General features: G+C 42.4%; 1 protein-coding gene across 3 annotated transcripts in view; it reads left to right on the forward strand.

Moving 5' to 3' along the window:
- Positions 1-24,199, forward strand: part of LOC122540170 (TLC domain-containing protein 4-B-like) — a 41,874-nt gene that overhangs the window by 13,867 nt on the left and 3,808 nt on the right. For all 3 annotated transcript variants that reach the window (XM_043675501.2, XM_043675503.2, XM_043675502.2), the window contains exons 2-6: positions 963-1,118; positions 5,147-5,236; positions 16,576-16,634; positions 19,054-19,148; positions 19,264-19,337. In XM_043675501.2, the coding sequence (XP_043531436.1) occupies positions 963-1,118; positions 5,147-5,236; positions 16,576-16,634; positions 19,054-19,148; positions 19,264-19,337 (474 nt within the window). The remainder of the gene's footprint in view (positions 1-962; positions 1,119-5,146; positions 5,237-16,575; positions 16,635-19,053; positions 19,149-19,263; positions 19,338-24,199) is intronic.

The following is a 24,199-nucleotide window of genomic DNA, read 5'->3' on the forward strand; positions in this document are numbered from 1 at the left end:
TATCTCTCCACGCTTCAGGCTCTCTGCCTTTATTCCTGATGAAGGGCTTTTGCCCGAAACGTCGATTTTGCCTGTCCTCGGATGCTGCCTGAATTGCTGTGCTCTTCCAGCACCACTGATCCAGAATCAGAAGAGATCCACCTAGCATTAAGAAGTGGAAATATTTTCAGAAAGCTCGGTGTCCTAAATGCCTACTGGAATATGAAGCTCAACAAGAAATCTTTGTTGTTCACAACTTTCAACACACTGGTTGACCAGTGTAGGTTCCTGAGTTTACCTTTTAGAATTAAAGTGAGCCAGGATGTAGTCTTACGGAAGGTAAGTGAGACATACAGGGGTGCAGAAGAACAGTCAGCATACTGATTCTTTCTCGGTCATTGGTGTAATTGGAAAACATCAGAGAACCAGGAAAGCTGGGATCAAGCGAAGCACAAACAAATTCATTATGAAGTTGACAACATGCCGATTCTTCTGATGGTGTACACTTCTGACGAAGTCAAGTAGAGTCCCAAGAAAGTGGGACGAAGCACAGGCAAAGTGGTATTATGAGCCGCCTTTCTGAAAGTTTCTATGTTTCTGTTTCTAAAACATAGAAGTCTTAACAGCTGTCTGAGTCATTTACACATTGCTATATCTGCTAACTGCTGAAGAAAGAAATTAATGTAGGGCAGGCTGGAAATAGCTGTTTTACAGTTTGTCATGAATCTGATCAGATTAGTTTAAAGTTGCAAGAACAAGGCGATTTTGTTTATTCTACTCGTGAAACAGATTAGTGGCTAACGTTCTCAGATTTATCAGATTTATAAATATATAAAATACAAGGGTGGACACTGTAACACACTTAACAGACAGGGCTGAATTGTTTCTTGTTACCATGTGAGACTGGGAGTGTGTGTGAATGCTTGTATTTGACTCACTGCTCATTCCACTGACATCTGCGCTTTCTGTGATTTTCTCCTCAGGGGACCAGCTGGAATGGATGTGTGTTATAATGTTGTTGTCGGCAGTTTCTTCATTTTCCAGGTCCTATATCATAATGTCACTCCCCATCTCTCCACTCTGCTCAGCTGTGGATACAAGAACTTATCTTGGGAACAAAAAACGGAATGGAACTCAAGGTATTTCGTAGAATCATAGAATTCCTACAGTGTGAAAGCTGGCCATTCACCCCATTGAATCCACAATAACCCTTGTACAGCATCCTGCCAAAGCCACCCCTCTCCCCTATCCCTATAACCCTGTTTCCCATGGCTAATCCACATAGCCTGCACATCCCTGGACATTATGTGGGATTCAGTGGAAGTCCACAACAAGAAAGTGTTAAATTGGACTTAAACAGATCAGAGAAAACATAATAGAACTCGATTAGATCAGGGATGAGCTCTTGGCAGCTACTTACAGGGCAAGATGAGTGGTTTTGTTTTGCTAAATGGGGAACTGATTATAAAGAGAACGTGGGACCTTTTAAAATGGTTGAAGCACTTGGGCGAACAGCAGGGGGTAACCATGATACCAAGTCACATTATGTGTCGTATTTCACTGAACAATCACTGTTAATGGTTGAAGTGCTAAAGTGGACAGCAGGAGGTAAATGCAGAGATCAGTTTCAGTTGACTTTGCTATGGACAGAACAAATACAGTTACATCCAAACCACAGAAACCACAAGGGTATAAGAATGTGAGCCATGATCGGACAGGGAGGACTGCTTTATAGCATCTATGAAGCTGTCACATCGTTGTAGTTGTCTTGTACCATCCATGTAACTATCATACTTCTGCAATAAAGAAGACAAGTGTGGAATTCCAGTGCCTGGTTGTTCCTATTATAAGGGAAAATGAGTACTCAACAGGCATGTTAGCATGGCCAATCCACCTAACCTGCATGCCTTTGGACTGTGGGAAGAAACTGGACTATCCAGAAGAAACCCATACAGACACTGGGAGAATGTGCAAACTTCATAAAGGCACTCACTCAAGGCTGGAATCAAACCTGGGTCCCTGGTGCTGTGTGGCAGCAGTGCTAACCACTGAGCCACTGCAGCTGGGAGCTGGGAGCACGTAGACAATTTCAATTAAGGTAGTAGAGGTAGTGTCGCTGGGCTAGTGTTCCAGAACCCCAAGCTAATGGATTGGACATGTAGATTTGAATACCACCTTGATAAATAATGAAATTTGAAATCAATAAAAAGCTAGCCCAGTGCCAATCATGTAATCAATGTTGATTGCTCTTTCAAAATAAAATCCATCTGGTTCACTAATTTTTTTTTTGGAGAAGGAAGTCTGCCAGACTCCTGACCCACATTGGTTGACTCTTACCTGCCCTCTGAAATAGCCCCAGCAAGCCACTCCAATCTAGGGGCAATTAGGAACAGGGATAAAGGCTGGCCCAGCCAGCATCGTCCACATCCCCTGAATAAACATTTGCAACTGGATAAGCATCATCTGAAGAGAGGGTGGCAGGGCTAATGATACAAGGGGAGGTGCTCTTGCAAGAGTAGGGGTGCAAAGGGCCAAACGGCGACTTGTTGTGTTCCCTTGTCTTGCCTCCCCCTCTCCTCATTGTTATTTTGCCAATAGGTTCAATCCACATTGCAAAGATCCAGAGATGTGATCTGAACTTTTGGTTGATTTGTTGCCAGGCTGATGATGTTGACCTTTGTATGAGGCAGTCTGTATCCGTTGAAGAGATCTTTGCTGCCGATTTGAAGCAGAAATTGCCACCAGAGTCATTCTGCCTGCCTCTGTTGGCTGCTCAAATATATTTATGTTTAGGGTGCATTCATCGCGTACATGAGTCAGGCAGAGACTGGGTATCTTACTGGCATGTAAGAACAAATAGGATTCTATCTGAAATGGCTTCTGCCTGAAGTGGCTTCTATCTGAAGCACTTCAAAACATCAGCATGTCATACAGTAGGAGCTTGGGGAATGTGCGCATTTTACTGACTGTGTAATCATTAGACTTGATTATTCCAACTCTTTATTGAATGGCCTCCCATTTGCCACCCACCATAAATTTGATCTATGCTAACTATTTCCTAACTTGCATCAAGTCCCATTTACTTGTTGTCATTACTTTTGCAGATTTACATTGGTCTTGATATTTTGTTTTTTTTTGTTTACAAATCCCTCTTTATCCCCTACATTCCTCCAAGATCTCTGCACCCTTATTCCTGCGCTTCCCATTTATTAATTTCACTATTGGCAGCTGTGCCTTAAGCTGGATAAACCCTAAGGAATAGAACTTGTGCCCTAAACACCCCACCGACTATATCTTTCACTTCTCTTTTAAAATGCTTCTTTAAACCTATCGATTTGATTACACTTCAGGTCATGTGTACTAATATAACTTCTGGTGGCTACTTTTTGTATTCTATAAACACAAGCTGATGATGTTGGATGTGTTGCAAGTGAGGCTTAGCACCTTTTCCTCACCACCGAATTGAATTCCTTCATTCCAGTATCATTCTCATAAAACTTTGATGTAACCCTCACCAATGTTTTAACAACCTTCCCAATGTAAAGTGCCCACAACTGAGCTCAATACTCCATCTGAGATAAAACCAGTGTTTAATGAAAGTTGTGCATAACTTCCTCATTTATCAGTGATTCTTTCCTAAATGGAGCATCTGCTGAACTGGCAGACTGAGAAGAAAGTGAGCACATCAGTCCAAGTTGAATTTAAGCATATATTCCAGTGGTGAATAATCATTTCAGCTACAAATTATTGACATCTCTGAAATTTAAAATTTGATTAAGGTGCTGTTAGCAGCCCAACAAGGTAAGGGTTTGTAATGTTCAGGTGACCATCCAAAACTAGTGCAATAATTTCAACTATAATCATATTCATGATGTACAGCATGGAAACAGACCCTTCAGTCCAAATTGTCCATGCTGACCAGATATCCTAAATCTAGTCTCATTATGTAAATGCTATCACAAGAATTATAGCATTTATATATATTATCTCTACATATAGATTTTATAGATATAGAAATTTTTTTTTTAAAACAGAAATAAACTAGGCCAGGAATTCACTTCTAATTAATCCTGATAATGTTGTAAACCAGGATCTCCGCTGCAATGACTGTTACCATACTTGTTGCTGTAGTTCTTTTACACTGACATTCATAACAGATCAACTTTCAAGTTAACCACCAAAATCTGTGTAGTATAGAAAAAAATACTAATTATGAAAAAAAATTGTGGTTCTTCACATGGAGATACTGCTCCCTTGATTAGAAAATGACCTCCCTCTTAAAAAGAAACTGCGCAGGATTAAGGATTGAGAAGTGAAGTGATGCACTTTGGGAAGAATAACAGGAAGGCAGAGTACTGGGTCAGTGGAAAGATTCTTGGTAGTGTGGATGTGCAAAGGGATCTTGGAGTCCATGTGCATGAGTTCCGGAACCGCAATATAATGTTGCAACTATACAAAACATTGGTGCGGCCACACTTGGAATATTGTGTACAGTTCTGGTCCCCATATTTCGGAAAGGATGTGGAAGCATTGGAAAAGGTGCAGAGGAGATTTACCAGGATGTTGCCTGGTCTGGAGGGAAGGTCTTATGAGAAAGGCTGAGAGACTTGGGTCTGTTCTCACTGGAAAGAAGGCGGCTAAGGGGGGATTTGATAGAGACATACAAGATTATCAGAGGATTAGATAGGGAAGACAGTGAAAGACTTTTTCCTAGGATGATGACGTCAGCTTGTACGAGAGGGCACAACTACAAATTGAGGAGTGATAGATTTAAGACAAATGTCAGAGGCAGGTTCTTAACTCAATGGTAAGGGCATGGAATGCCCTACCTGCTAATGTAGTCAACTCAGCCACATTAGGGAGATTTAAACAATCCTTAGATAAGCACATGCATGATTTTGGGATAGTGTAGGAGGGCGGGCTGAGAATAGTTCACAGGTCGGCGCAACATCGAGGGCCGAATGGCCTGTTCTGCGCTGTATTGTTCTATGTTCTAAGAACATGTGCATCCACAGTGCTCACATCTATTCTGACCATATAATACTGTTTAACTGTGCCATTGGTCCTCATCCTATCAAAACAAACCTTACCTCACTAACATACCAACTTGATTTACATTTGCGATTACCTGTACTCCTTTCATTTATTTCTCACTGTGTCTCCTTAGATGTGTCTCCACGATTCATGCTGTTGTGGTCGGAGGACTAGCTTTATATATCCTTTGGTTCGATGATCTTGTCAACAAAGACCATATCTGGTAAGAGGCTATAATGTGGAAGTGTTGGTGTTGGAGTGGGTTGGACAAGGTCCGAAGTCAGAGTACACAAGGTCCATTTGAAATCACAAGCTCTCAGAGGGTTGCTCTGTTGCCAAGTGAACTTCACCTGACAAAGGGGCAACTCTCCAATAGCTTGTGTTGTCTGACTTCTGACCATCCTTACAGTACTGAGCCCTTTAGTGACATTAAGATCAAAGGAATGGGAAGGAACTTTCACCAGACATTTAATCTAGTCTGGGGGCAGCAAAGGTTGTTTTTCTATGAATCAGTCCCATGAACACCAAGTTCTGGTGTTCATGATTCTGTATATTACTGCTGTTAAGAATGTAATCTAGGAGATTCAAGGTGGCAGCAACCCAGCAAGTCTGAGTCTGTAGTGCTTTGCCCAAGATTCGGGCAAAGTGGGGTATCAGCCTCCACCGCATCCTCTAAACCATTTAAAATAACTTTTACCCAGCATATTTCGTCATTTTGCACCAAACTTGAACAGTTTGGTGCTGTGTTTAAAATGACTAAAGGAAGAAATGCCCGCAACTCGCAACAGGCAGGGACCCCTCCCCCACCCCCACCCCCACTCCCTCCAGCAGCAGCGGAGACGTCCATGGCCACCACCGGCAGTGGTGAGCCTGGTCTCCGTGATTAACAAGCTGCAGGAAAGGATCAATGCCTTCATCGAAGGATTCAGGAGCAGGTGGGAGTCACTCTCGGTCGCGCTGCAAAGGCACGACCGAGAAATTGAAAAGCTCGAACATCGCATTGGAGGGGCGGAGCTAAAGGCCGCGACCTCAGAGACTGCCACTGAATCAGCTGTGGGCCGGGTCCAGGCTCTCAAACAGCAAGTCCGGACCTTGGAGGAGCGCATCGACTTCGATAATCGAAGTTGTCAAAAAAATATTCTGTTGCTGGGCCTTCCCGAACGGGAAGAGGAAGGCCAGCTGGCAGTTTTTTTTGATCAATGGCTCCATGAAATATTAAAGCTGGAGTTCAGATCAAGTCAGGTGCGGGTAGAGTGGGCCCACCGGGTTGCTATACGCAGGCCCAGGTCGGACCAGTGCCCCCGCCTGGTCCTGTTCCAGCTCTAATGCTACAGAGAGAAACAGGTGCTTCTGGAAGCCTCTAGAATCCTGGGGAAGAATCCCCAGGCCATGGTGTACAAGGCCTCTAGGATTATGGTATTCCAGGATTTTTCTTCAGCCGTGGTCTGCAAAAGGAGGGCATTTGATGAGGTGAAGAAGCATCTGAGAGACTTAAACGTCCAATATTCCTTGTGTTACCCAGCAACACTGCGCTTCAGCAATGAAGGATCTGTTTAAAACTTTGGATCATCGGAGAAGGCTAAAGAATTTTTAGACTCTCTTAAATAGACTGCAAGAATTAAACTGTCTGGCTAATGATGCTATTTTGCCCCCCTCCTCCCCCGGTTTACCTTTTCTTTCTCTTTTCAACCCATTTATTGTTTAATATCGTCTCCGGGGAGCAGGAAGGGGGACTTACTTGTTATCCACGATGTGATTTTCTTATTTTTACAGGCCAGTGACTAAGTTGATTTGTGTGTGGCGGGGTGGGGGCATTTGCTCTGTCCTACCTCAATTTTTTTTAGAGTGGCGTTCCTTTTTTTCTTCTTCTGTTATTATACTTAGTTATCTATTATTTCCTGGGATTGTAACTTTATAGTTTTATATGTTTATACTTTGTATTATCTTTACTAAACGTATTCAAGTGTTGGTGGGGGAGTGGGGCACTCACTTTTAACTTTGGTTTTATAGTACATGTGAATTTATTTACTCTATTTTGTGGTGCCTGGGTCAAGGGCGGGGTACTGGTTGGAAGAGGATACAGTGGGTTTATTGACAGGTAGTGATGCCCCCTGGGAACAAGGGGGAATCTCCTTTTAAATGTATTTTATATTTTTCTTATTTAGAAATAGTTTTTAACTATAATGGCATTAATGTATTAAAGAATTTCTACTTTTGTGAATTTTGTACGGTTTGTGCTCAGTGTTTTGGATGGGGTTCTTCCTCCCGGGGGGGTCTCGGACTTGCCTGGACGAACATGGTTAGTCATTCGATTAGGTGGTGCACCTGAATTATCAAGGGGAGTAATTCACCAATCAAAAGGAAGAAAATACTATCAAAACTCAAAAAAAAGAAAGGGTTGATATAACTCTCTTACAGGAGACACACTTACTGGATAAAGAGCACTTAAAATTACAACAAGGAGGATTCGATCAGGCCTTCTTTTCATCTTTTAGTTCCAAAAGTAGGGGAGTAGTCATTCTCATTCAGCAGAACCTTCCTTTCAAAATCTTAAGTCAGATAAAAGATGAATCTGGATGGTATATACTGATCAAAGCCCTCATAAATGGAGAGAAGTGTGGAATTTTGAATCTTTATTGTCTCCTGGTACACCCCTTCAAATTTATAACGGAAGCATTCTCCAAATTGATGGCTTTTGGGGCTCGTCACACAATTATAGGAGGAGATTTTAATTGTACTATGGACCCAGAGATTGACAGGATACCCAAGAGTACTGCGGGTATATCTCTCAGATCCAGACAATTGGCGGATTTGAATAAGGAGCTAGGGTTAGTAGATGTGTGGAGGTGCCTTCATCCGCAGGGCAGAGACTACTTTCTACTCTAACCCACATAAGTATCATACTAGAATTAATATGTTTTTTGCTCCCTCGACCTCCTTGAACTCTACATTATCCTGCAAAATAGATAATAATCTCTGATCATGCTTCAGTATATATGGAAGTTAAGACTAGGGATGATGAGACAAGCCCCCGACACTGGCGTATGGATTCCTTCTAAATGAAGGATAGTAAATTCATAAAATATTTCTCTCAAGAATTTAGAACCATTTTGGAAATTTACTCGGGTACGGCCAGTAACCCATCGGTGATGTGGGAGACCATTAAGGCTTATATGCGAGGTCTCATTATTTCATACTCGGCGACGCAGAAAAAATAAAAGGGAGAACAACAGTGTCTGCTCTAGGCTCGCTTGAAGGCAGCTGAGATAGTGTATGTTGATAGGCCCTCTGTTGCTAAATTACAAAGGATTACAGCCCTTAGGACAGTCTTGAATACCACACATACCCAAACAGCAAAGGGAAATAATATTTGCAAAACAAAGACTATGAATATGGCGATAAGCCTGGTAGATATCTAGCATATCTCGCAAGGAGAAATAAAGCCCCTCAGGCTATCACGTCTATGAGGGAAAGTGCTGGTACTTTGACTCATGATTGCAAAAGGATCAATACGGGCTTCAGAAAGTTTTATTCTGATCTGTATAAATCACAGGATTGTGAAGACAGAACTAAGAAGATGGAGTCCTTTTTTAAAAGCCTGTCCTTTCCAGACTTAACCCCAGAACAGGTGTTGATCCTGAATGCTCCCCTGACAACCCAGGAAGTACTTGATGCAATCAGGCAGCTTCAGAGCAGTAAAGCACCTGACCCAGATAGATTCCAGGCTGAATTCTACAAAGAGTTTATAGGGTCCACTTATAGACATGTATTATTATTCATATAGTCAGGGCTGCCTCCCGCCTTCAATGAGAGAAGCAAATATTTCTCTCATCCTTAAAAAAGGAAAGGCCCCAGAAGACTGCACATCATACAGACCAATATCTTTGCTAAATGTAGATTTTAAAATTCTTTCTAAAACATTAGCATTAAGGCTGGAGAGGGTCTTACCATACATTTATAAAAGAGGATCAGGCGGGGTTTATCAAGGACCGTAGATCATCTAATAATATTAGAAGGGTTTTAAATGTGATCCAAATCTGTCATCAGGAAACAACACCGGGAATAGTAGTCTCTTTAGATGCGGAGAAGGCATTCGATCGGGTTGAATGGTCATATCTGTTTTACACACTGGAAAAGTTTGGTGTCGGAGAGGTATTCGCCAAATGGGTCTCAATATTGTATAATGACCCCAAAGCAGCTGTGATTACTAATGGTTTAGGTTTGGATAGCTTCAGTGTGGGTAGGGGCTGTCGTCAGGGCTGTCCTCTCTCACTTATTATTCACACTAATAATTGAACCACTAGCGGAAGCTATACAGGCCGATTCTAATATAATGGCTCTGAGGGTTGGTTCAGGTAAACATAAAATTATCCTTTATGCAGACGATGTTCTCCTTTTTCTTAGTAATCCTTTGATATCCATGCCCAGCTTGATCCAAGTAATTAATTAATTCAGTGCATTCTCAGGTTACAAAATCAATTTCACAAGATCAGAGGCTGTGCCGATGGGTGGCTTCACTACTACGTCTAGTTTATCAACGGGTCTTGCTTTCCCTTTTGGTGCTCTCAGGAGGGTTTTTTATATTTAGAGATTTTTGTCACCCCAGTTTTTGGTCAGCTGTACAAAGCTAATTTTGTGCACCTATTAGAGAGGATAAGGCAGGACTTTCAACGCTGGGGGGGAATCTCCCGATATCTTGGTTGGGCAGAATAGCTCTAATTAAAATGAATATTTTGCCTCGTCTCCTATACCCTATGAGAATGCTCCCTGTGCTGTTGCCAAGGCTGGCATTGCGTAAACTATACGGTTGGCTTGATTCTTTCATTTGGAATTATAGACGGCCCCTTATTAAATTAAAGAAGCTGCAGCTCCCACAAGCAAGGGGAGGACTGGATTTTCCAGACTCTAGGAAGTACCAGCTGAGTTCTGTATTAAGTTACGTAGCCGACTGGGTCTCGTGTGACCTGCAATCAATCTGGCTGGACATTGAGGCTTCTCAAGCAAAGTGTCCCCTCATTAATCTCTTATTTTTAGGTAAGATGAAAGTCATTATGGACCATTGTAAAAACCCTATTGTATTAAATACTGTTAAAGCTTGGAAGATAATGCGGCATGACAAGGGTAATTCACAAAAAACCTCCTTATACTCCTATAGTGGGAGCATGGGATTTTCAACCGGGGCACACAGATGCTACATTTAAGGTCTGGAGGTACAGTGGTATTTCTTGCTCAGGGGATCTGTTCGATTGGGAGATTATGATGTCTTTTGAACAGCTGCACCAGAAATTTGGACTGCCTAATGGAGACCTTTTTCGATATTTCCAAATTCGAGATACCACATTATTAGATAGCTCTTATAAATCGGATAGGGAAAGAAGAGTGTTATGGCCAATGGGTCCACCCTCGGTCAGTCAGCAACCTTTATCACTCAGTACAGAACAAAGTATCGAAAGACATGGAACAATTGTTTAAAACATGGAATCAGGAATTGGGGTTGGAAATCCCTTCAGAAATGAGGGACGATATCTGGGAAAATGCCAGAAAGATCTCCATTTGTAATAGAACCCAAGCTATTCAACTAAAGATACTCCATAGGACTCAGCACCGGAAGAATTGGCAAACTTTAGGGCAGGAACATCTCCAATGTGTCCTAAATGTAAAATAGAAGTGGGCACACTCACACACTGCTTATGGACATGTCATAAGATCCGTAAATACTGGATCAGAATAGCAAATGTGCTGACAGAAATCTTGGGAGCGGAAATTGGAGTAGATCCAGTATCTCTTCTCCTGGGCTTTCTGAATCTGCCTTCCCTGGATGTGCACAGGAGGAAATTATTTTCCATTCTCTCCTTCTGTGCAAGGAAAAATATCTTAGTAAATTGGATAGCTGAGGGCCTTCCAGGACTTTCGAATTGGCACAGGTTAATCATGGAATGTATTCCCCTTGACTTCCTTAACAAATATGGTGAACCAAAAAAATAAATTATTCTATAAAATATGGCAGCCCTTCCTGAACTATATAGATACAGATATTTTGGCCATACTGTCAAGGGCTTTCATCTAGGTGTGGTAGTGGTTCTGGCTGCTCCGGGGGCTGCCGGGGAGAAGAATCCTGTATGAATATGGGTTTTATTATGACTTGATGTTAATTCATTCTGAGCATGTGCTTTATTATTTAATTACTATGTTTTTCTTTGCATAATGTAAGATAGTCGATTATATGCTTTGGTTATTTGTAGGTTAGATTAGTTCTTAGTTGAGTGGTTTTTTTCTTTTTTGTGTTTGTTGTGTTTTGGCTATTATTTATTTAATATTTAATGGTATATTTGTGTTTGTTTGTGTTATTTTGTAAGTTTGTAAAAAATGTTTAAAAGAATTCCCTTTTTCTTCAATAAAAATATCTATATTTTTAAAAATGTAATCTAAAATCATAGTAAGTCAAATTGCAGGGGTCCAACCCACAAATTCATGGTAAGTGGAGTTTTCAGATCGTTGACAAGGTCCTTAAGCAAATCAGCATTGTCCACAAATGAGCTGTATATCAAAAACAATGAGGACACCGTGAAATAGTAAAAATGTGAAAAATATTTTTATTTTTAAATATGTTGACACATTACAATGACCTGCCCTTTACAACAAGGGTGTTGAAAAACGTTGGTCAATAGATCTGAAGAGTGAGCTATCTTCAGACAAGTGCAATGTAATTTGCCATTTTATTGTTGTAGCAGACTTGTTTTCTGTGTTTTCATCCTGCAGCACATAATCCTGGAGCATCCCATGGCCTTTGAAGCTCCAGGTGAGTGCGTGGTCTGACACTTGTCAGCCTCCCCTCCCTGAAGATGACTTCCTTGTGACCAAGCCTCCTTGACAGCCCTTTCCAGTGGGATTGGACTGAGGACTGGAATGTTCTCTACTGAAACTGCCTAGAAGTATGTTTGCAGAACGCCTTTGCTAGAGAGGCAGCCAATTTCATCTTTTCCTTGCTTGCTGAACTGTGACAAGATTTTCGTCCTTTACTTCAACATAGTTGATAAACTTTGTGGAGTATCTCTCGTTTGCAATGTCTGCTTTGTGCTTCATGTCACAGTTTTCCACTTCCCACATTCAATTTCACTTTGGGTCCCATTCACGCTATTTTTATTGTTCTCTCAGGTTTTGTAATATATGCAGGGTCTCATTGAGAGATCTCTGTGGATTGATGGCTGCCAGTGATTTTGAGCTGTATGGCCTACCCCACCCCAGTTGATTAGCATGGTCACGTGATGGTTCAAGCCAATCCAGAGTTATCACTTCAGAACTTTGACTAATCATGGGCATCCTTCTATTATATTTGCTTTTATTTCAATGGGAATGACTGACAACTTCACCACATCTGAAGTTTTCGGCTATCCGATTTGGCTTAATGTGATTTCGTTATGAACTTTTTGAAAATAATACATTGCATAGCAAAAGATTACTGGCCTACAGCTAAAGTGTTACCTTTATGAGGGACACAGCTTCTGAAAGGAGACTGAGTCAACAGCCCAATGACCAAGCTGTTAGGTTTAAAAAAGATGATTTTCTTATACTAATAGCGGAACAGACTGCTACGTGAGAAGGAGCAATTGCATGAGCCCTAAATATTATGAAAATAGGGAATGACTGTGGATTACCTACTAAGGTGCAAAACTTGACCTACTTTTGGGAGATAAGGCAGGGCAGGTGACTGAGGTGTCAGTGGGGGAGCACTTTGGGGCCAGTGACCATAATTATATTAGTTTTTAAATAGTAATGGAAAAGGATAGCCCAGATCTAACAGTTGAGGTTCTAAGTTGGAGAAAGGCCAATTTTGATGATATTCGGCAAGAACTTTCAAAAGCTGATTGGGGGCAGATGTTCACAGGTAAAGGGACAGCTGGAAAATGGGAAGCCTTCAGAAATGAGATAATGAGAGTCCAGAGAAAGTATATTCCTATTAGGGTGAAAGGAAAGGCTGGTAGGTGTAGGGAATGCTGGATGACTTAAGAAATTGAGGGTTTGGTTAAGAAAAAGAAGGAAGCATATGTCAGGTATAGACAGGAGAGAACAAGTGAATCCTTAGAAGAGTATAAAGGCAGTAGGAGTATACTTAAGAAGGAAATCAGGAGGGCAAAAAGGGGACATGATAGCATTAGCAAATAGGGTTAAGGGGAATCCAAAGGGTTTTTACAAATACATTAAGGACAAATGGGTAACTAAGGAGAGAATAGGACCCTTCAAAGATCAGCAAGGCGGCCTTTGTATGGATCCATAGGAGATGGGGGAGATACTAAATGAGTATTTTGCATCCGTGTTTACTGTGGAAAAGGACGTGGAAGATATAGAATGTGGAGAAATAGATGGTGACATCTTGCAAAATGTCCATATTACAGAGGAGGAAGTGCTGGATGTCTTGAAATGCATAAACATGGATAGATCCCCAGGACCTGATCAGGTGTCCCCTTGAACTCTATGGGAAGCCAGAGAAGTGATTGCTGGGCCCCTTGCTGAGATATTTGTATCATCGATAGTCATTGGTGAGGTGTCAGAAGACTGGAGGTTGGCTAACGTGGTGCTACTGTTTAAGAAGGGTGGTAAGGACAAGCCAGGGAACTATAGACCAGTGAGCCTGACGTCGGTGGTTGGCAAGTTGTTGAAGGGAATCCTGAGGGACAGGATTTACATTGGAAAGGCAAGGACTGATTAGGGATAGTCAACATGGCTTTGTGCATGGGAAATCATGTCTCACAAACTTGATTGAGTTTTTTGAGGAAGTAACAAAGAAGATTGATGAGGGCAGAGCAGTAGCTGTGATCTATATGGACTTCAGTAAGGTGTTCGACAAGGTTCCCCAAGGGAGACTGGTTAGCAAGGTTAGATCTCACGGAATACAGGGAGAACTAGCCATTTGGATATAGAACTGGCTCAAAGGTAGAAGACGAGGGTGGTGATGGAGGGTTGTTTTTCAGACTGGAAGCCTGTGACCAGTGGAATGCCACAAGGATTGGTGCTAGGTCCACTATTTTTCATCATTCATATAAATGATTTGGATGTGAACATAGGAGGTATAGTTAGTAAGTTTGCAGATGACACCAAAATTGGAAATGTAGTGGACAGTGAAGAGGGTTACCTCAGATTACAACGGGATCTTCATCAAATGGGCCAGTGGGCTGGGGAGTTGTAGGTGGAGTTTAATTCAGATAAATGCGAGGTGCTGCATTTTGGGAAAGCAAACCTTAGCAGGACTTATACACTTAATAGTAAGGTCCTAGGGAGTGTTACTGAACAAAAGGACCTTGGAGTGCAGGTTCATAGCTCCTTGAAAGTAGAGTCGCAGGTAGATAAGATAGTGAGAAAGGCATTTGGTATGCTTTCCTTTATAGGTCAGAGTATTGAGTACAGGAGTTGGGAGGTCATTTTGCAGCTGTACAGGGCATTGGTTAGGCCACTTTTGGAATATTGCATGCAGTTGTGGTCTCCTTCCTATCAGAAAGTTGTTGGGAAAGTTGAAAGGGTTCAGAAATGTTTTGCAAGGATGTTGCCAGGGTTGCAGGATTTGAGCTACAGGGAGAGTTTAAATAGGCTGGGCCTGTTTTCCCTGGAATGTTGCAGGCTGAGGGGTGCCCTTATAAAACCATGAGGGGCATGGATAGGATGAATGGACAAGGTCTTTTCTCCAGAGTCGGGGAGTCCAGAACTAGGGGATGTAGGTTTAGGTTGAGAGGGAAAAGATATAAAAGGGACCTAAGGGGCAACTTTTTCACGCAGAGTCTGGTGACTGTATGGAATGAGCTACCAGAGGAAGTGGTGGAAGCTGGTAAAAAGACAGCATTTAAAAGGCATCTGGATAGGTATATGAATAGGAAGGGTTTGGAGAGATATCGGCCAAGTGCTGGCAAATGGGACTAGATTAGGTTGGGATATCTGGTTGGCATGGACGGGTTGGACCAAAGGGTCTGTTTCAGTGTTGAACATCTCTATGACTGCATGTTTTTTTTGCTTGTTAACTGAAGGAATTTGATTGGCTTACTGGTTGCACCAAAGTATATACAGTAAAGTTTTATTAATTAAATTGGCAATAGTGTCTTCCTTTTAAATTTAGACTCAGGAATGGCAGAGAGATGTTATCTCACCATCTCCCAACTTGATTGTAACAAGCAATGCTGAGTGTGTTGCCCCACAGTGACTTTAGGTGTTGATGTAATGCAGAGTATAGTTTCCCAGTGACTCTGGGTTTTGATGTGATGCAAAGCAACATCGTCCCCTAGTGACTACAGAATCAGCAGAGTTCCTGCATCAGTCCTTGGTCTCCACAGATGATTAAACTCTGCTGTAAGCTCAAATTATGTCCTTCAATCCTGCTGGGGCTTTGAATAGACAGCTCAGGCTCACAAGTGAAATGCCAACTTTTGTCCACTATGGGCCTTGAAACCACAATCCTGAAACTCGGGCACTGAGCCTAACTGGATAGCACTGGCAACTTACATTGAACGCACTCATTGGCCACTTGAAGGACTTCTCCCTGAAGCATCAGCCCACATCTGGGAAATGAAAAATATTCAATCCAATGGGAATGAATGATGACTGATGGGATATAACTGACCACATCCATCCATCACAGGATTTGATGGACGGCACTTGCGTGAATGCCACTTCTGGATTAAATGCCATGTAGTGTGACAGAATTGGCCAATCATGCGTGGCTGTCCTTTCTTCAGTGGACACACTTCAATCGCACTGACCTATCATCGATCAATGTTCTTTTCTGTCAGTAGCCTTTCCATCTAGTTGTTTCATTTGTGCTCTTCTTTGTCCATGCCCTTGCTGATGGTCATCCTCCAGGCATCCCAGTCAGCAGCAGTGGGTGGCACAGTGGTTAGCACTGCTGCCTCACAGCGCCAGAGACCCGGGTTCAAATCCCACCTCAGGCAACTGTCTGTGTGGAGTTTGCATTCTCCCCATGTCTGCGTGGGTTTCCTCCTACAGTCCAAAAATGTGCAGGTTAGGTAAATTGGCCATGCTAAATTGCCCATAGTGTTAGGTGAAGGGGTAAATGCAGTGGAATGGGTCTGGGTGGGTTGCTCTTCGGAGGGTTGGTGTAGACTTGTTGGGCTGATGGGCCTGTTTCCACACTGTAAGTAATGTAATCTAATCTAAGCAGCGAGGATCCCATGCATTGATTCAGATCCTGGTTAGTTTGAGGCCTCGCTTACAGACAGACATGTATTGTCATTGTGGATATAATAGGAATAAAGCCCGAAAGCAATTTGTGATGAGGCACGAGGAAATCAGATTCACACAAGGCTTCCATTTCTCTTTATTCTCAGAATGTTACCAATTGATTTTTGTATCCTTATACTGTTTACACACGTCAACTTAAACACTCTCTCTGTTACTGTTGAACAACTGAATCAGCAAAATTCACATGCTATACTTAAATTCACAAATGACAGAATCCATAATTGAGCCACTCAAAGTTATTCAGCCTCCAAGTGACGCTGATTCAATTGTTAAGCAGCGACAGAATGTTTAAACTGAAGTCTTTGCTCTTGTGTCTTACAGGGGGGATCCCAAACTCGTGAAGCTTAATATAGCAATCGCTTCAGGCTACTTGATTAATGGTGAGTATTACAGAACACGCTTCCAGTCAGGGTTTGAACAAACGACTCTAACTCTCTTTCTTCAGCAAATCAATCTCAATCTATACGCTACTGATAATTACTCCCACTGCATTGTTTCCTCAAAGGCATATACAATGTGGACTCCCTCCACACTATCTCCATCAAACATCTCCAGGCGAGGTACCACACCGGGTTAGATACAGAGAAAAGCTCCCTCTCCACTGACCTCGTCAACCACTCAAAGACAGGGACAGTACAGGGTTAGATAGAGTCCTAAAGATACACAGCGCGCAAACAGACCCTTTGGTTCAACTTGTCCATGCTAACCAGATACCCTAAATAAATCTCGTCCCATTTGCCAGCATTTGGCCCATATCCCGCTAAAGCTTTCCTATTCATATACCCATCCAGATGCCTTTTAAATGCTGTAATTGTAGCAGCCTCCGCCACTTCCTCTGGCAGTTCCTTCCGTACACGTAACACCCTCTGCGTGAAAACGTCTGTTTTAAACCTCTCCCCTCTCATGTAAAACCTATGCCGTCTAGTTTTGGAGACCCCCACTTTGGGGAAAAGACCTTGTCTATTTATCCTATTCCTGCTCCTCATGATTCTATAAACCTCTATAAGGTCACCCCTCAGCGACTGACACTCCAGGGAAAATAGCTCCAGTCTGTATAGCCTCTCCCTCTCAAACCCTCCAACCATGGCAACATCTTTGTAAATCTTTTCTGAATGCTTTCAAGTTTCACAACATTCTTCCTCTAGCAGGTAGACCAGAATTGCACAGAATATTCCAATAGTATCCTAACCAATGTCCTGCACAGCCCCAACTTGACCTCCCAACTCTTATACACGATGCACTGATCAATAAAGTCAAGCATACCAAACGCCTCCTTCACTATCCTATTTACGACTCCACTTTCAAGGAATGAGATACAGAGTATAACTCTCTGCTCTTTTAAACAGAAAGTAAAAATACCTCTGCTTTCTTGAACTGAAAGTGAACTGAAAACAAATCTCCTGTCCCCATCAAATACTCCCAGGAAAGGAACTGCATATGGTTAAAGATAGAATCTTACTCCCACTACTGTTAAACTGAAAATAAAACCCTCTTTACACTTTTCAACTGAAAATAACACTTCCTTGAAACTGTCCCTAGCAAACACTCCAGGCCAGGTCCAGCACACAGTTAGATACAGAACAAAGCTCCTTTTCCACTATCCCATCAAACACTCCCAGGCCAGAGACAACACAGGGTTAGATAGAGAATAAAGCACCCTCTCCACTTTCCCCATCAAACACTCATAGGCCAGGTACAGTACAGGGTTTAATGCAAAGTAAAGCTCTTCTACACTTTTAAACGGAAAGTACAGTGTCTTGTACATTGCATACATCAAACACACCCAAGAGAAGTACGCCATAGAGTTATATACAGTATAAACGTCCCTCTATACTTTTAATAGTGACAGTAAAGCTCTCTCTACACTATCCCCATCTGACACTCCCAGGGGGACACATGGTTAGAACAAAGAACAGTACAGCACAGGAACAGAGCCTTTGACCCACCAAGACTGCAGCAACATACGAAGGCTTTTTAAACAAAAACCTTTTGCTTCTCTGCTGTCCGAATCCCTCTGTTCCCTGCCTCTTCATATATCTGTCAAGATACCTCTTAAATGTTGCTATTGTATTCACCTCCTCCACTAACTCTGGCTGTGCATTCCAAGCACTTACCATACACTGTGTTTAAAAGAAAAACTGCCTCTCAATATCTCCTTTAAACTTGCCCCCTTTTATCTTTAAACCTATGTCCCCTAGTAATTGACTTGTTTGCCCTGCGAGAAAGACTCCAACTATCCATCCTCTCCATGCCTCTCATAATTTGGTAAAGTTCTGTCAGGTAACCCCCCCCCCACTTCAACATTTAAGTAAAAACAAACCAAATTTGTCCAATCTCTCCTCATAGCTAATACCCTCCAAACCAGGCAGCATCATAGTAAACAGTTTCTGCAACCTCCCCAAAGCCTCCATCCACATCCTTCTGGTGACCAGAACACACTATAATATTCCAAATGTGGCCCAACCAAAATTCTATACAGCTGCAAAGATACAGAGTAAAGTTCCTCCTTTGCTGTCCCCATCAAACATACACAGGACAAGACAACACTGGGTTAGCTACAGAGTAAAGCTTCCTATACTCTTTCAAACTGAAATTAAAACTGACTGTACACTATCTCAATTAAGTGCTCCCAGGATGGATGTTAAAAGAAAGATTTGTTTTTAGAAATCTGTAGCTTGTATATTGGCACTGCAGATTTTGAATCTGTTTGGTTTCTGTGCTTTGCATTCTGATTGGTCACTAGCTTTGTCCATTTTGCCCTGGATTTTCTGCCCATTTCAACTACTGCTCTCATTGCAGATTTAATGCTGCTTGTCTGGCACTGGAAGACATTGGGCGATAGCTTTTTCCTCAGTCACCATTTGGCAGCACTCTATGCGTACCAGTATGTGCTGGTAAGTGAAAGGTTAATCAGATATCATCAATGATGAACAGATTCAGAAATCAATCCATTCTATCTTTTTATCATCCTTATCTTAGATTATTTGTATCACTTTGTTTGCTTTATAGGGACGAGGCCTCCTTCCATATTTTGCTAATTTTCGCTTGATTGCTGAGCTGTCCACACCATTTGTAAATCAGCGGTAAGTTGGGGATGCATTCTGTAACACCCTTTGCTTCTGCATTTAATCAATCAACTTAAGACATCCAATGCTGGTTCAGAGGCATAGAGGGTCATGACAGCAGGTACAGGACCTTAAATGGGAGGAAACACAGGAACAGGATGCTAGAGGGACCCAACCCCGGGTACAGAGATATAGATGGCATGAACCTGAGTAGAGAGGAAGAGCCCCTGGGTGCAGGGGCACAGGGAGGGACACGGCCCCTGGGTTCAGGGGATCAATTCGGGGAGGTGAACAAGACACTAGTGGGGCACAATGCTGGATATAGGACAGTAGACAGGCACAATTCTAGGTAGAGGGAAATGACCCCCCAGGTGAATATAGATGAACATATCAGGGCAGCAGCCTACTTACAGGGGTGCCAGAGATTACAAACCCAGTTGTAAGGTTCCAAAAGGACAGGAGCCCAGGGACATGACCCTGGGTGTAAGGATACCGGGGGAGAGGAGCCCAGGTACAGGATAGTAGAGGGATACGACCCTGGGTGTGAGGATTCCAGTGGGAGAGGAGCCCAGGTACTGGATAGTAGAGGGATACAACCCTGGGTATGAGGATACCAGAGGGAGAGGAGTCAGGTACTGGATAGTAGAGGGACACGACCCTGGGTGTGAAGATACCAGGGGGAGAGGATCCCAGATACAAGATAGTAGAGGGACACTACCCTGGGTCTGAGGATACCAATGGGAGAGGAGCCCAGGTACAGGATATTAGAGGTACTCGACACCGGATCAGGGATATAATGGGTCTACAACACTGCAGTCCAGAAGGTTCACGAAGCACAAATGTGCACACGTCCTGCTTTTGTTTTAAACTGATTGATTGTGTCTGATATTGAAGAAAAATTTGTATTTTCCTCTGTTGAAATTTAGATGTTTCAGTAAGATTATGGATAGTGGTAAAAGAGGGGGAAGTGTGGCATTGTTCGTCAAGGATAGTATTAATGTGGCAGAAAGGACATTTGATGAGAACCTGTCTATTGAGGTAGTTTGAGCTGAGGTTAGAAACAGGAAGGGAGAAGTCACCCTCTGGAGAGTTTTCTCTAGCCCTTTGAATAGTTCCAGAGATGTAGAGGAAAGGATTGCAAAGATAATTCTGGATACGAGCGAAAGTAACAGGGCAATTGTTATGGGAGCCTTTAACTGTCCAAATATTGACTGGAAATACTTTAGTTTGAGTACCTTAGATGGGTCCAGTTTTGTCCAATGTTTGCAGGAGGGTTTCCTGACACAGTATGTACTTACGTTAACAAGAGACGAGGCCACATTGGATTTGGTACTGGATAATGAAACTGGCCAGGTGTTAGATTTGGAAGTAGGTGAACATTTTGGTGATAGTGACCATGATTTGTTTATGTTTACTTTGGTGGTGGAAAGGGATAAGTATATACCAAGGGCAAGAGTTATAGCTGGGGGAAAGGCAATGATGTGATTAGGCAAGATTTAGGATGCATAGGATGGTGAAGGAAACTTCACGAGATGGGAACAATTAAAATGTGGAGCTTGTTCAAGGAACACCTACTCTGTGTCCTTCATAAGTATGTACGTCAGGCAGTGAGGAAGTGGTCGAGCAAAGCAACCATGGTTTACTAAAGAAGTTGAATCTCTTGTCAAGAGGAAGAAGAAGGCTTATGTAAGGATGAGACATGTAGGCTTAGTTAGGGCGTTTGAGAGTTACAAGTTAGCCAGGAAGGACCTAAAGAGAGAGCTACAAAAGCCAGGAGAGGACATGAGAAGTCTTTGGCAGGTAGGATCAAGGAAAACCCTAAAGCTTCTATCGGTATGTCAGGAATAAAAAAAAATTACTAGAGTAAGATTAGGGCCAGTCAAGGACATCGTGGAAAGTTGTCTGTGGAGTCCAGAGAGATAAGAGAGGCGCTAAATGAATATTTTTCATCAGTATTCACACAGGAAAAAGACAGTGTTGTCGAGGAGAATACTGAGATACGGGCTATTAGACTAGACCGGCTTGAGATTCATGAAGTGTTAGCAACTCTGGAAAGTGTGAAAATAGATAAGTCCCCTGGGCCGAATGGGATTTATCCTAGGATTCTCTGGAAGTCAGGCAGGTGATTGCTGAGCCTTTGGCTTTGATCTTTGTCAGTATTGTCTGCAGGAATAGTGCCAGAAGACTGGAGGAAAGTAAATGTTGTGCCCTTGTTCAAGAAGGGGAGTAGAGGCAATCCTGGTAATTATAGACCTGTGAGCCTTACTTCGGTTGTAGGTAAACTGTTGGAAAGAATTATGAGAGATAGGATTTGCAATAATCAAGAAAGGAATAATTTGATTAGGGATAATCAACACAGTTTTGTCAAGGTTAGGTCATGCCTGACAAACCTTATTGAGTTCTTTGAGAAGGTGACCAAACAGTTGGATGAGGGTAAAGCGTTTGATGTGGTGTATATGAATTTGTAAGGTATTTGATAAGGTTCCCCATGGTAGTCTATTGCAGAAAATAGAGGCATGGGATTGACAGTGATTTAGCCGTTTGGATCAGAAATTTGCTAGCTGTAAGAATACAGAGGGTGAAAGGAAATGTTTATCCTGGAGTGCAGTTACTAATGGTGTACCACAGCATCTGTTTTGGGGCCCACTGCTGTTTGTCATTTTTATAAATGACCTGGATGAGGGCGTAGAAGAATGGGTTAATAAATTTGCGATGACACTAAGGTCGGTGGAGTTGTGTACAGTGTGGATGGATGTTGCAGGTTACAGAGGGACATAGATAAGCTGCAGAGCTCGGCTTAGAGATAGCAAATGGAGTTTAATGCGGAAAATTGTAAGGTAATTTATTTTGGAAGGAGTGACAGAAATGCAGACTTCTGGGCTAATGGTAAGATTCTTGATAGTGTAGATGAACAGAGAGATCTCGGTGTCCATGTGCATTGAGCCCTGCAGGTTGCCACCAAGGCTGATAGGGTTGTTAAAAAGGCGTACAGTGTGTTAGCTTTTATTGGTAGAGGGATTGAGTTTCAGAGCCATGAGGTCATGCTGCAGCTGTACAAAACTCTGGTGTGACCGCACTTAAAGTATTGCATGCAGTTCTGGTTGTTGCATTATAGGAAGGATGTGGAAGCATTGGAAAGGGTGCAGAGGAGATTTATCAGGATGTTGCCTGGTATGGAGGGAAGAAATATAAGGAAAGGCTGAGGGACTTGAGGCAGTTTTCATTCGAGAGAAGGTTAAGAAGTGACTTAATAGAGATAATCAGAGGATTAGATAAGGTGGACTGTGAGAGCCTTTTTTCTTGGATGGTGATGGCCAGCACAAAGTGACATAGCTTTAAATTGAGAAGTGATAGATATAGGACAGATGTCAGAGGTAGGTTCTTTACTCGGAGTAGTAAGGGCATGAAATGGCCTGCCTGCAAATTGCCAACATTAAGTGCATTTAAATTGTCATTGGATAGATATATGGATGATAATGGAATAGTGTAGTGGATGTAGGTTTGCTCGCTGAGCTGGAAGGTTCGTTTTCAGATGTTTCATCACTATACTAGGTAACATCTTCAGTAAGCCTCTGAATGAACCACAGGTGGTGTAGCCCACTTTCTATTTATATGTTTAAGTGTTCTAGGGCCAGTGATATCATTTCCTGTGGTGACATCATTTCCTATGCTGATGTCATTTCCTGTTCTTTTCCTCAGGGAGTGGTAAATCGGATCAAGTCAATGTGTTTATTGATTGAGTTCCGTTGGAATGCCATGCTTTTAGGAGTTCTCGTGTGTGTCTCTGTTTGGCCTGTCCTAGGATGGATGTGTTGTCCCAGTCGAAGTGGTGTCCTTCCTCATGTAAGGATACTAGTGAGAGTGGGTCATGTTGTTTTGTGGCTAATTGATGGTCATGTATCCTGGTAGTTAGTTTTCTGCCTGTTTGTCCAATGTAGTGTTTGTTACAGTCCTTGTAAGGTATTTTGTAAATGACATTAGTTTTCTTTGTTGTCTGTATAAGGTCTTTCAAGTTCATTAGCTGCTGTTTTAGTGTGTTGGTGGGTTTGTGGGCTACCATGATGCCAAGGGGTCTGAGTAGTCTGGCAGTCATTTCCGAGATGTCTTTGATGTAGGGGAGAGTGGCTAGGGTTTCTGGACATGTTTTGTCTGCTTGTTTGGGTTTGTTACTGAGAAATCAGCAGACTGTGTTCATTGGGTATTGTTCTTTTTGAACAGGCTGTATAGGTGATTTTCCTCTGCTCTTTGTAGTTCCTCTGTGCTGCAGTGTGTGGTGGCGCATTGAAATAATGTTCTAATGCAGCTTCATTTTTGGATGTTGGGATGATTGCTTCTGTAGTTTAATATTTGGTCCGTATGTGTTGTTTTCCTGTAGACGCTGGTTTGAAGTTCTCCATTGGCTGTTCACTGTACTGTGACATCTAGGAATGGGAGTTTGTTGTCGTTTTCCTCCTCTTTCGTGAATTTTATGCCTGGAAGGATATTATTGATGGTCTTGAAGGTTTCCTCTAATTTGTTTTGTTTAGTCATCCACGTAGCGGACCCAAAGTTTGGGTTGGATGGTTGGCAGAGTGGTTTGTTCGAGTCTCTGCACTACTGCCTCTGCTAAGAACCCTGATACCCATGGATGTTCCGTTGGTTTGTCAGTAGGTTTTGTTGCTGAAGGTGAAGTGGGTGGTAAAGCATAGGTCCACTAGCTTGACAATACTGTCCTTTCTGATGAAGTTGGTGGTGTTTGGTGTATGTGTCTTTGGTTCTTCTAATAATGTAGTCAGTGTTTCCTTAGCCAGGTTGATATTGATGGATGTGAACAAGGCTATTATGTCAAAGGAGACCATTATTGCATCCTCTTCTATCTTGGTGTCTTGGGTGGAGTGGAT

The sequence above is a fragment of the Chiloscyllium plagiosum genome, unplaced genomic scaffold (assembly GCF_037043375.1).
Source record: "Chiloscyllium plagiosum isolate Xiang-an unplaced genomic scaffold, Cpla_swu_hap1 HiC_scaffold_45, whole genome shotgun sequence".
Taxonomy (NCBI): Eukaryota; Metazoa; Chordata; class Chondrichthyes; order Orectolobiformes; family Hemiscylliidae; genus Chiloscyllium; species Chiloscyllium plagiosum.